Source organism: Rana temporaria, chromosome 7 (genome assembly GCF_905171775.1).
Source record: "Rana temporaria chromosome 7, aRanTem1.1, whole genome shotgun sequence".
Classification (NCBI taxonomy): Eukaryota; Metazoa; Chordata; class Amphibia; order Anura; family Ranidae; genus Rana; species Rana temporaria.
Genome location: NC_053495.1, coordinates 93,755,280 through 93,768,325, shown reverse-complemented (window position 1 = coordinate 93,768,325; position 13,046 = coordinate 93,755,280). Strand labels below are relative to the sequence as shown.

General features: G+C 43.9%; 1 protein-coding gene across 1 annotated transcript in view; it reads left to right on the top strand.

Annotated features, from left to right (window-relative positions):
- Nucleotides 1-440: 440 nt before the first annotated feature.
- LOC120945491 (myomegalin-like) overlaps nt 441-13,046 on the top strand; it is a 416,745-nt gene continuing 404,139 nt past the window's right edge. The window contains exons 1-2 of the mRNA XM_040359668.1: nt 441-1,777; nt 3,939-4,076. Of these exons, the coding sequence (XP_040215602.1) occupies nt 737-1,777; nt 3,939-4,076 (1,179 nt within the window). The 5' untranslated portion in view covers nt 441-736. The remainder of the gene's footprint in view (nt 1,778-3,938; nt 4,077-13,046) is intronic.

The following is a 13,046-nucleotide window of genomic DNA, read 5'->3' as shown; positions in this document are numbered from 1 at the left end:
CCAGTACCTACAGGTAAGCCTTATTTTAGGCTTTTGTACCTAATTAATGTTTGGCATGAAACTTTCTTTCAACATCTAATATTTCCGCGTGGCACTTTAATTTCATTTTCGAATATTGCTGATCCATTGACATGATAGACTTGGTCATTTCTGAAGATCTTGGCCAAGTCTTGTGTTTTCTTGACCATCAATATGTGCACTAATACTTATCAGACTGCTTTCATATCCCATGATGGGTTATCATGTGACTTCTTGGAAAGCTAGTTTTATTGTAGTTGCTCAATTTTGAATAAAGCCACAAGTTATTGATGTTGCAAGCATTCAATGGGGTTTGTAGTAAGCAAAGTACGGTATGGTAATATAACATTTATATGAAAATGTAAATTGTGTTTATAGGTGAATTTCATAAATGTGTCCTATTAATCACTAAAATATAGTTTTTGTTTCAATACAGCTCAATTGATCTTTAACTGAAGAGAAACAACGGATTAATTTTTATATTTGAGTTACTGCCAAACTACTAACAACTAACACCGAAAGATTTAAAATAATTTACTTGAACCCAGGTTTATCTACTGCCTTATGGTTACATATATTATTTATATATTTATGATATAACTTGGCTACTTGCATCACCTGTATATTTATAGCCAATTACTGTTAGTATCATAGTGCTTGCCATTCCTGTTTAATCAGAGGGGAGCTGTATATATCATATTCAAAATTGGATTTTAAAATGAAAGAGATTTGCAGAATTTGTGGAAGGGAGCTTTGTGGAAATCAGCGAAGATGGATTTTTCATACAGCTGCCAAACTAAATCTTCAGGTTCTATTATCTCATGTTCTGGGTAAGGAAATCTTACGTGACGGTCAAGCTGAGTTTGTCTGCAGTAAATGCACTTTCATGCTGGAACGCTTTTTCAGATTTGACACTGTGATTGCACGGATCGAAGCTCTCTCTATTGAGAAATTACAGAAACTCATTTCTGAGAAGGATAGGCTTAAACATTGCCTTACTAGTCTGTATAGGAAGAACAACAATGAAGATGGTCAGGAGGCCAAATCTGTGCACAGCACAATTAAAAATCTGAATCGTACAGATATCCAATGCTCATATTCTGCTCTTTTACAAGAAGACTTTGCGTATTCTGGTTCTGAATACTGGACAGAATTGGAAGAATACGGCCAATCAATACAGAGTTGTTCACATACTGTGAGTACTGGGACTCTTCCACGAAAATGCCATTTTTGTTCCTCTTTAAGAGTAGCTGATGCTGACTATGAAGCAGTTTGTAAAGTACCAAGGAGGATTGTCCAGAATATTGCTTACGGGCATATTACTACTACTAGCACATTATCAGACTGTGAGGTTGTGAATGTCAACATAGTAGACAGAGATGGATTGGATAAATTGCCTTCAGACCATTCAGTTGAATCTCTTACTGAAAGCAAAGATCCGGTATTCAGTATGCAAGAAGCTGAGGAAAAAAACATGGGAACCATAGCAAATAAGTTAGAAGTTGCACTTAGTCTTGCTAAAATGTTATACTACAGACCAGTTCATAGCCCAAGGGGAAGCAGAATACCTATAAAAAATAGCGTAGTCTTAAAATCAAACAACATTCTTTCTGGTGGTGACACAAGTTTGTCAAATGCAGTGACTGGTTTTCTGGATAGCACTGTGGAATATTCTAAGGTCTGTGATGACTTCATGATAACTGATCTTTATGCCTTGTGGCAAAACATCTATGAAGACTATATTCCACTTCATTCCAAGGTATTTTATAGATTGTTATATTGTTTTGTGCATTTTTTAAATATGAAACTATAAACATTATATTTGTTTAATGCAAAATGTACAGATTTTTTTTTATATTTATTTTGTAAACTGTCTTCCATGGCCATGTGAGGTAATCTGTAACATTTTTCCCAGTTATGTTACCCATAACTTACTATTGAAACTAGGTGTTTGTGTTTTTATGTACGGTATATGTCGGTAAATCCAGCTTGGTCAGTTTACATAGCTGTGTGTCCTGCTTGGAGTTACAGGATGCTGTGCTGCACAGTGTGTCTGTATCTCTCGCTGTCAGCTTGGCCACCACACTACCCACCCAGCCCTTCTGTGTTGATTGACAATGTCTTCTGCTAGAAGCTGCTATCAGTAAACACAACAGGACTGGGCAAGGGACATGTCAGCCAAATGGAGTATGGGGGTACAGTTGCTGTGCAAGACACAATGTCCTGTAACTCCAAGCAGGAAATAGGAGCTGCTGTGTGTGATGTTCATGTGACCCCCACAGACACACCCCCTTGATATGGGAAGCTCTGTGATGACTGGGGGCTCTGTGATCATGTCACTGCCTTTTAAAGCATTTAGCCGAGGTATTCAGCATTTTTAAAATAAAAACGGTTTAAAGTAGAACTAAAAACAAAACTTTTATTTCATTTTTGATAGCGTAATGCCGCGTAAACACGATCGGAACATCCGACGACAAAACCATCAGTAAAGCCTACTGCACATGTGCGAGTTACGCTGCGGTTTCTGAATGGTCCCGCAGTCTTCTAGGACCTGTGTGTGTCCCAGAAGGCAGCGGGGAAAGGAGAAGGGGCCGGAAATGGCGTAGATCGGCGATCTTACAAGGAAGTGGGACGAGGTACCTGTCAAAACCAGGGAAACTTCCCCTTTTGGGTGGAACTCCGCTTTACGTTAGAAAATGTTTAATATGTGAAAGTTGTCTATGATACTACTGTATTCACAAATACTTGAAAGTGAACTAGACCCTCCTATTTTTTACAGCTAAGAAAGCTGCCATCTTAGCCTCTAATTGATCTGCAGTTGCCATGGTGCTACACCCTTGATCAGCCATGACACTATCCATTTGATAACTTGATAGTTGAGAACTAACATGAGCACCCTAGTAACTGCAACAGTTATTATTTAAGGCATGCCTTGAAAGTAACTATTTTGGGAAACAGTTGAATTGGTGAGTTTAGTTCTGAATGCCAAGTGAAATAAAAGAGTTTTCTTTGAAGGCTGTTCACATCTATGCGGTGTGATTCTGATGCAGTTAAAGTGTCATGTGCTTCTTTAGTACAGTGCGATTTTAAGCGCCATAGACTATCACAGCTACCAAGCACCAATCTCAATGCAAACTCATACTCCAAACCGCATGAAAACTGCACTGCATCGCACCGCATCCTGTGTGAACCTCGGCTTAAAGTGTTACTAAACCCACAACAGTAAAATCAGTCTGTATATGTAGTAACGCATGCTTGTTATACTCACTGTGAAACCTAAGGGGATTAATCCTCTGCATTGTGTAAAAAGGCTGTTTGATCATGTCTGATCCTCTCCTCTTTCCACTGTCCCCAATATATATATTTGCGCGTGCCTGCTTTTGCTCTTAAAGCGGCGACATAGACCTTTGGCGATTCACGCAGCTGTGCCAACCTGCCGCAGTATAATGACGGCGGCTTGTCGGCAAGCGGTTAAAGGGGTTTTGTTGTATCTGTTCAATAAGTGCCAGAAGTGTGTTATTGGCAGGATAACGAGGTGAAGATAAAGGTATAAAATGCCACCTCATTATTACTGGCAAGCTGCTTTATATTGCATTTTTATTTTGGGATTTAGATACACATAAATACAGTACATCAGTACATGATTTGTTGACCTTATGTTTCAAAATGCTGTTAGAAAGTGATCAATGCCAATCATGTGAGTCCATCTCCTAGTGACTAGTTAAACTCCAATAGAGCCTTTCACTAAGGGTGTATGTCTAGGAATTTCCTGTACTGGTTTACCACTGTGAACCCAGGCCAATTGCTGTTTCATATAAAAAAAAAAAAAAATGTTACAATAAATATTGTTGCATTCTAACTGGACATTTTTTCTACAGTGAAAGTAAATGTCAATAACACTGTTCCTTTTTTTTTTTCAGAATCTTGTTGAAAAACAAAGTTGTGATGCAAACCAGTATAGTGCTTTACTTGAGAAACAAGTTTCGATGCTCCAGAAGGCTGAAATGGAGATTCAAACTCTTAAGGAAAAATTACTGGAGTCTCAAGACACAGTTGAGGTATTTCTGTATTTTTTTTACCTATATAGAGAAGTTTTATATTTTCTGCTAATGCATCTATGAGAAAATGTGGTCTGGAATATTTGTTTTAATCATTTTATGAATAATTTTACACTGCCCTAGCTTCAGGCTACTTTAGCAGTCTGAGGCCTCGTACACACGACCGAGTTTCTCAGCAAAAAACAGCAAGAAACTTGCTGGGAGATATTTTTTTGCCGAGGAAACCGGTCGTGTGTACATTTTCGTAGAGGAAACTGTCGAGAAACTCGACGAGCCAAAAAGAGAGCAAGTTCTCTATTTCCTCGACGGGAATGGAGAAACTTGCCTTGTCGAGTTCCTCGACAGCCTAACAAGGAACTCGACGAGGATGCAAAACGATGTGTTTCGCCCGTCGAGTTCCTCGGTCGTGTGTACGAGGCTTCAGGATGCCCTTTTCGTGATGCCATAGACCAGCCGTCACTAAATGGCGGCCCGCGGTCCGAGTCCGGCCCGAGAGACACTTCTGCCCGGACCGCCAGTATAATTACAAATTGCAGCGCTGGTTTGCTGGGACCGTGGGTTTCCCCAGCAACCAGTGACGCTGCCAGTGTGCGCCCGCCCCCTGCTCCTCACCGCAGGTCTTGAAAGTTTACAAGCTGTACGGCCGCGAGTAGGGGCGTGACAACACGTTACTTCCCCCGCCCCCTGCAGCTCGCAGTCCACTCATTGCACACATTGCGAGTAGGGGCCACGCCTGGCTCTCACGTCATTTGCGTGCCCCGCCCCTTCTGCTTCTGGTTCCCGGGTCCTCTCCTTGCGAGGAGGGGCACGCATGTGACCCCCTGCTACTCGTTCCCGGCTCCTTATCTTGCGGCATCCGCCCCTCCTGCATTCTAGGTATGTGGCACGTTCATATAGTTTGCGATCACTATTAATTGGGACTATTTTTTCTTATTGTCAATACTGCTGGGCATATGTTAAATGTCACGCTGATGGGCACTTTTTTATGTTAAGGGGCACTCTGATGGGTATATTTTTAATGTGTACGCTGATGGGAATATTTTGTTAAGAGGCACACTCATGGACACATTTTGTTGTGCCCATCAGATTGCCCCTTAACATAAAATATGCCCATCAGCGTACACATTAAAAATATTCCCATCAGCATGCACCTTAAAATAAAATGCGCCCATCAGAGTGCCCCTTAACATAAAATTTGCCCATCAGAGTGTCCCTTAATATAAAATGTGTCCATGGGCACATTTTATGTTAAGGGCCACGCTGTTGAACATATTTTATGTTAAGGGGCACTCTGATGGGCAAATTTTATGTTAAGGATCACGTTTTGTTGTGCCCATCAGAGTGCCCCTTAATATAAAATGTGTCCATCAGGGTGCCCCTTATTTTATGTTAAGGGGCACAATGATGAGCACATTTTATGTTAGGGGCACTGTGATGGGGACACCTGATGTAAAGGGGCACTGTGATGGGGACACCTGATTTAAAGGGGCACTGTAATGGAGACATCTGTTGTAAAGGGGCACTGTGATGGGGACACCCGATGTAAAGGAGCGCTGTGATGGGGACACCTGATGTAAATTAGTGCTGTGATGGGGACACCTGATGTAAAGGGGCACTGTGATGGGGACACCTGATGTAAAGGGGCACTGTGATGGGGACACCTGATGTAAAGGGGTGCTGTGATGGGGACACCTGATGTTAATTGGTGCTGTGATGAGGACCCCTGATGTAAAGGGGCGCTGTGATGGGGACACCTGATGTAAAGGGGCGCTGTGATGGGGACAAATGGGGACTTGAGATTCGGACCTCGGCCCAAAGAAAATTTTAGTGACCGGACCTCATTGAATTTAATTCAAGACCCTGCGATAGACTATATTAGATTTTGCCTGAAATAGCACTGCAACTTAACCCCCTTATCTAGGATCATTCGTAGTCAATAATGCAACTCAATACTTATTTGGGCATATATGGTCTTGTCCTTTCCAAACAGATAGTAGTGGGACCAATGTTTCATTTGGGGGAATGTGTTATTATTTGGATGTTCTCCAGTGACGAATGAGCAGTGAGACCTTTAAAAATGTGTAGGGAAAATAAACATACATTATTACGTTTGCACTGTACAGCTTGGGGGTGTATTTATAACAAATTTGTATAGTATAGCAATTAAGCCACTAAAAGTGCATGTAAATTTGTTCTGTGTGAATATGGCAAAATAAGAATGTATTAGGCTATTTCCAGTGCTGGTCGAATTTTTTTTCATTAAATAATGTCTCATTTACACCATACTATATGTGTTCATTGTGCAGTTTTGCATGCGAATGTATATGCATTTGTAATGTGTTTGCAAGGCATTTGTGTCACATCTTCAGTGAACTTTTTTTTACTGTGTTAAGATTCAATTCTTTTGTGGTGTGTTCTAATGCGTTCAAATGCAAAAAAAAAAAAAAAATGCAGCATGATCTACTTTTTTTTTAAATTGCAACTGGTATAAAGTGGGCTCATTGAAATACATTTTTCCCACATATGAACTTGTATTGCATTTAAAAATGTGTTTGCATCTGTTTCAACAAGCCACTGAAACCAAAACCACTGCACATGGCCACTATAGGTGCTAAGTATCATAGAAATGACCGCCATTTATCAGCAAGATATGGTATTTTCCATTTGAAATCAATTAAATCATTCAGCCAGCCTAATAACTTTTCGTTTTTTGCCAGATTCTCGCAGAACAAATGTACATGCATGTTCACTGGCCAAATTGCTATGCAATTTTTTATGAAGTGACTGCATACTGTGATAAGGCTTTTGCAGTCAGTCAGTTAAGAGACTGGGGAGTCAAATGCATCACTGCCCAAATGCTGTAAATGTTGATAGAATGGGGAAGGGTTAGCCAGGATTTATTGCTGTACGTGTATCCTCTGGGAAGACGTCTTCTCTTCCTGCCCTGACCAACAGTTGAAACCTATCCCCGCTGTCTTTTTTCCCGCTGGGATACCCTGCCGTTTTTAAGCCGGCAGTTTCCCTATGGGGAAAACCTGCGGTGAAGCATACACACGGCTGGGTTTCCCGACCAAAGCTCTCATGGCAGTTTTCCCCCGGCCGTGTGTAGGGGGAAAAAGCTACCGAGCTGGTTCTCGGTTTTCCTGGCGGACTTTTTACCGCCGGGAAAACCGATCGTGTGTACAAGGCATTACATGTGCTTCCTAAGACCCCTTATTATTGCAGTCATTTTTATAAGGGTATGTCTGCTAAATCACTACATTAGTACTACATTGTAATAAGAAAAAAAATATTGCTGGGAAAATCAGCCAGCGAATCAAATGATCAGAAAAATTACAATTCTAGAGGAGTTCTATACACTTTGGGCCAGATTCATGTAGATCAGCGGATCTTTAAATCCGCTAGATCTACGTGTTTTACGATCCGCCGGTGCAATTTAGCGAGGCTAGTGCAGTATTCATCAAGCACTTACCTCGCAAATTGCACCGTCGGATCGTAACTCCCCTCGGCGGAATGCAAACTCCGCGGCTAGGGGGAGTGTACAATTCAAATCAGGCGCGTTCCCGCGCCGATTTAACTGCGCATGCGCCGCCGGCGAAATATCCCAGTGCGCATGCTCCAAATGACGTCGCTAGGACGTCATTGTTAGCGGCGGGTACGTCAATTGCGGCCATCGGTATTCCCGATCGACTTACGCAAATGACGTAAAAATTTGAATCTTGGCGCGGGAACGACGGCCATACTTAAGATTAGCTACCCCTCTGTGACGGTATCGGTATGATATCCCCGTCAAGCATTCCCTCCTCTCCATACAAGAACATCACAGGATCCCCCACACATGAGTCAAGACTGGATGCTGGAACCAAGACTGATTTATTGGCAGCTTGCTGCTGGTTATAAATACAGTTTTACAAGCTAAATCCTTAATCAAGGAACAATGGGAGCTCCACCCCCTTTTCACCCACTCTGGAGTTCTCATACAGAATATAGCCAGACAATTCGGAGCCGACCTGAGACACATTTTCTTTAAATAATGACATCAGGGAAGTTAATTACAAGGTGTACAGAACACATTAGCTGGGCAGCCTGGCACCGCATAATGAAGCAATCAGAATACATAACATGAGTCATCTCTAGTCACAGCAAACAGGGTTAACATCCCTTTGAAATAAGAAACTAGCTGCAGACGGGTCATTAACATGTCAATAGCTTGTAACACATGAATCCATTTTACCTCTAACCCACAATTTAACCAAGCAGGGAGATTTACACTGACATATCCTTCACAATGGCCCCCCTTTTTTCTCCCTGCTCCGGCAAACCCGGTTGGACCTTCCCTGGTCCAGTAGGGTTGACGGGTTCAGAGCTTTTAGTCCGAGGTTAACTCCGTTTGGCGTGACTGACCTCCCTTGGCAACTGCTTCAGACTCAGGTATGCCACCGGGTCGTCAGATCACACGCCGGTCAGTCCCCAAGTCTTTGTGCGATCTGCAGAGTCACCAGAAGTCAGTGTGAAGACAGCGAATGGGTCTGTGCGCCGCCATCTAGGTGTCCCACTATGGGAGGGGCAGGTTATGGCTCTGAACTGACAGTCACAGGAGATTCATAAAAAGAAAAAGTTATATTTGTTGAAATGCTGTAGCACTGGTGCTCAGAGTCCGGGGGGGGGAGGGGACTCAGAGTCCCATAAGGTCAGCCACCCCCTGCTCCCTCCGCAGCCGCCGGTTCTCCTCTTTGAGCTTCTCCAGCTCCATCTCCAGTTCATGGAGCCTGGGGGGGTCAGCCCGCTGTGACCTCAGGTGGTTGTTCTCCTCCTCCATGCGGCTTATGCACTCCTCCAGCTCTATGTACTCACGGATCAGATCCTGCTTGCTCATGTCCTGCAGGCTCTCCACGTGGTCCTTCATCATCAGGAACTGGGTGGTGGTGTAAGGGGCCACCGGTGGGCCCTTGGCGAACATCTCGGCCCGCATCTGGGGCGCCCGCTGCGATTCCATCTCCTCCAGTCGCTTCTTCTCCTCCCAGGTCCGCTGGTTATATGACTTCCAGGACCTCTTCTTCTTGGAGGGTAGCTGGCGGTGCCTCTTTCTGCCCAGCTCCCTCCAAGGCCCCTCCGGCTCATGGCTGTCGCCCATGACCAGCTGACAATGGTGTTCCCTGTTGTCCGTAATAACAGATTGTACCATGAGGGCTTCGTAAGGGGTGCCCAATGGTTCTTCCTGACCCAGCTCCTGGGGATCCCAAGCCGAGTCTACACAATGGGCTGCTGCTGGTGGGCGGTACCTAGGTTGAGACCAATTTGACCTGGTGTTGTCACTCATGGGGCAATTCTGCTTGAAGTGACCGAGCTGTTTGCACCGGAAGCAGCGTTGTTCGTTGTCCTCCTGGCGTGGATAGCGAGGGCTCGATGTCATCGGTCTGTTAGGCGGTTGGTATCTAGCGGCTGGTGGGTGTGAGGGCGCCGTTGGTCGTGGAGGTTGTACCCGTGGTGTGACCTGGTTTGTCTTGCGAGTATCCGCATATTCATCCGCCAACTTCGCGGCCTCTGGTAGAGTCATGGGCCTGCGATCTCTCACCCAATCTTTGACGTCCGTCTGGATGTGATTGTAAAATTGCTCCAGGAGCATTAGTTGCAAAATGTCCTCTGCGGTGGTGGCCTGGCTGCTGTTAACCCAGTTAGAGGCCGACAGGGACAACTGGCATGCCCACTCCGCGTAAGAGTCTTTCGTGGTTTTGCGTGAGTCCCTGAACTTCTGTCGGTGGGACTCTGGGGTTACTGCATAACGAGTCAGGAGCACTTCTTTAACCCTGGCGTAGCTATGGATATCCTGATCTGGCACGGTCCGGAAAGCATCAGAAGCTTTGCCTGACAGTTTGCCTGACAATATTGCAACCCACTCTCTTCTAGCTATTCGGTGCAGGTTACATTGTCGCTCAAAATCCGCCAGGTAGTTATCAATCTCACAGTCCTTTTCATCAAAAGCTTTAAAAGCGCTAAACGGAATCTTCCTTGTGTCTGCTGTGCTGTACTCACTGTTTGGAGAAGGTGCGGCTGCTTGTTGGACTGCTGCCAGTTTTAACTGTAGTTCTGCGTCCCTTATTTGTTTATCCTTCTGTAGCTCTGCGTCTCTTATTTGTTTAGCCTTCTGTAGCTCTGCGTTTACTAACAGGTCCATCACTTTCAGCACCACATCCGGCGTTGGGTTCGGGCCGAACCACGCTAGCTTCTCTCTCATTAGCTTGTTGGCTGGCGATTCCTCCTCCTGAATCACTGGTGTCTCCATCTCTTCTACTGCTGGCGTTGCTGCAATCCCGTCCTCCTGGTCTAGCTTCATTGATTCTGCTATGATGACCTGCTTGGTTTTGTTGCTAGCAATCCTTCCACGAACTTCCAGTAGTTCTTCCAGTGTCGGCTTGGAATCCGGGTGTGAAGGGGAGTAGAAGGGAAAATCCCGCTGCTACCAACCAATTGTGACGGTATCGGTATGATATCCCCGTCAAGCATTCCCTCCTCTCCATACAAGAACATCACAGGATCCCCCACACATGAGTCAAGACTGGATGCTGGAACCAAGACTGATTTATTGGCAGCTTGCTGCTGGTTATAAATACAGTTTTACAAGCTAAATCCTTAATCAAGGAACAATGGGAGCTCCACCCCCTTTTCACCCACTCTGGAGTTCTCATACAGAATATAGCCAGACAATTCGGAGCCGACCTGAGACACATTTTCTTTAAATAATGACATCAGGGAAGTTAATTACAAGGTGTACAGAACACATTAGCTGGGCAGCCTGGCACCGCATAATGAAGCAATCAGAATACATAACATGAGTCATCTCTAGTCACAGCAAACAGGGTTAACATCCCTTTGAAATAAGAAACTAGCTGCAGACGGGTCATTAACATGTCAATAGCTTGTAACACATGAATCCATTTTACCTCTAACCCACAATTTAACCAGTTCCCGACCCCCGCATGTACATATACGTCCACAATATGGCACGTACAGGCACATGGGCGTACAGGTACGTCCTCGCCTATTAGCGGGTGGGGGGTCCGATCGGGACCCCCCCCGCTACATGCGGAGGTCGGGTCCGCTCGGGGAGCGATCCGGGACCACGGCGCGGCTATTTGTTTATAGCCGCTCCGTCGCGATCGCTCCCCGGAGCTGAAGAACGAGGAGAGCCGTGTGTAAACACGGCTTCCCCGTGCTTCACTGTGTCGGCGCATCGATCGCGTCATTCCCTTTATAGGGAAGACACGATCGATGACGTCATTCCTACAGCCACACCCCCCAACAGTTGTAAACACATACTAGGTGCACCCTAACTCCTACAGCGCCCCCTGTGGTTAACTCCCAAACTGCAACTGTCATTTTCACAATAAAGAATGCAATTTAAATGCATTTTTTGCTGTGAAAATGACAATGGTCCCAAAAATGTGTCAAAATTGTCCGAAGTGTCCGCCATAATGTCGCAGTCACGAAAAAAATCGCTGATCGCCGCCATTAGTAGTAAAAAAAAAAAAGTTAATAAAAATGCAATAAAACTATCCCCTATTTTGTAAACGCTATAAATTTTGCGCAAACCAATCGATAAACGCTTATTGCGATTTTTTTTACTAAAAATAGGTAGAAGAATACGTATCGGCCTAAACTGAGGAAAAAAAAATGTTTTTATATATGTTTTTGGGGGATATTTATTACAGCAAAAAGTAAAAAATATTGCATTTTTTTCAAAATTGTCGCTCTATTTTTGTTTATAGCGCAAAAAATAAAAACCGCAGAGGTGATCAAATACCACCAAAAGAAAGCTCTATTTGTGGGGAAAAAAGGACGCCAATTTTGTTTGGGAGCCACGTCGCACGACCGCGCAATTGTCTGTTAAAGCGACACAGTCCCGAACTGTAAAAACCCCTTGGGTCTTTAGGCAGCAATATGGTCCGGGGCTTAAGTGGTTAACCAAGCAGGGAGATTTACACTGACATATCCTTCACACCCTCATATAGCAGGGGTAGCTATCCGCCGGAAAAAGCCGAACGCAAACGTTGTTAAAAAAAAGCGACGGGCGGGCGTACGGACTTGAATCGGCGGTTCTCCTCATTTGCATATGCGACGCGTAAAAAAAAGCGACAACACCTAGCGGCCGGCGGGAGATTACAGCCTAAGATTCGACTGGTGTAAGTCACTTACACCAGTCGGATCTAAGGGAGATCTATGCGGAACTGATTCTTATGAATCAGTCGCATAGATCCGACCGTGGGATCTCACAGATCCGACCGTCGGCTCTCACAGATACGACGGCGGATCAGGAGATCCGCCGTCGTATCTCTTGATGAATCTGGCCCAGTGTACTAAATGCCCATGTAATTTACTGTTGTTACATGTTGTTACAAGTAAACCATTTTAGAAATATTTCAACATCTTGCTTGACCTTTGTACTTGTTTTGTAGCCCTGATGAAGGGAAAACATTTTTGTCTCTCTGAAACACGGTGGATATTTTTCTGCTAAGAATTTATTTTATCAATAAAAACTTTGGACTCTTTGACATGGAAAAAATGTTTTACATATATTTGAAACTCTCATTGGGCAATTCCTTTCCAAACCTCCTGATACCAACTCTCAGATAATACTGTTATAACTCACATTTCTAGTCAGTTAGAATCTTTTTTAACATAATAAAAGTGTTATGGTTTACCTCCAAAAACCACTATAACATTATACATACAGATCATTTTGCAAATAAATTTGTATTAGGTGCTGACAATGTGAAAGGTTTTCAGTATCAGACATTCTGACAACAAAAAAACGTTGATTTTTTTTCCGACTGATATTTCGCTCAAACTTGTCTTGCATACACAAGGTCACACAAATGTTGTCGGAAATTCTGATTGTCAAGAATGCGGTCACGTACAACACTACGACGAGCCGAGAAAAATAAAGTTTAATGATTCCGAGCATGCATAAAA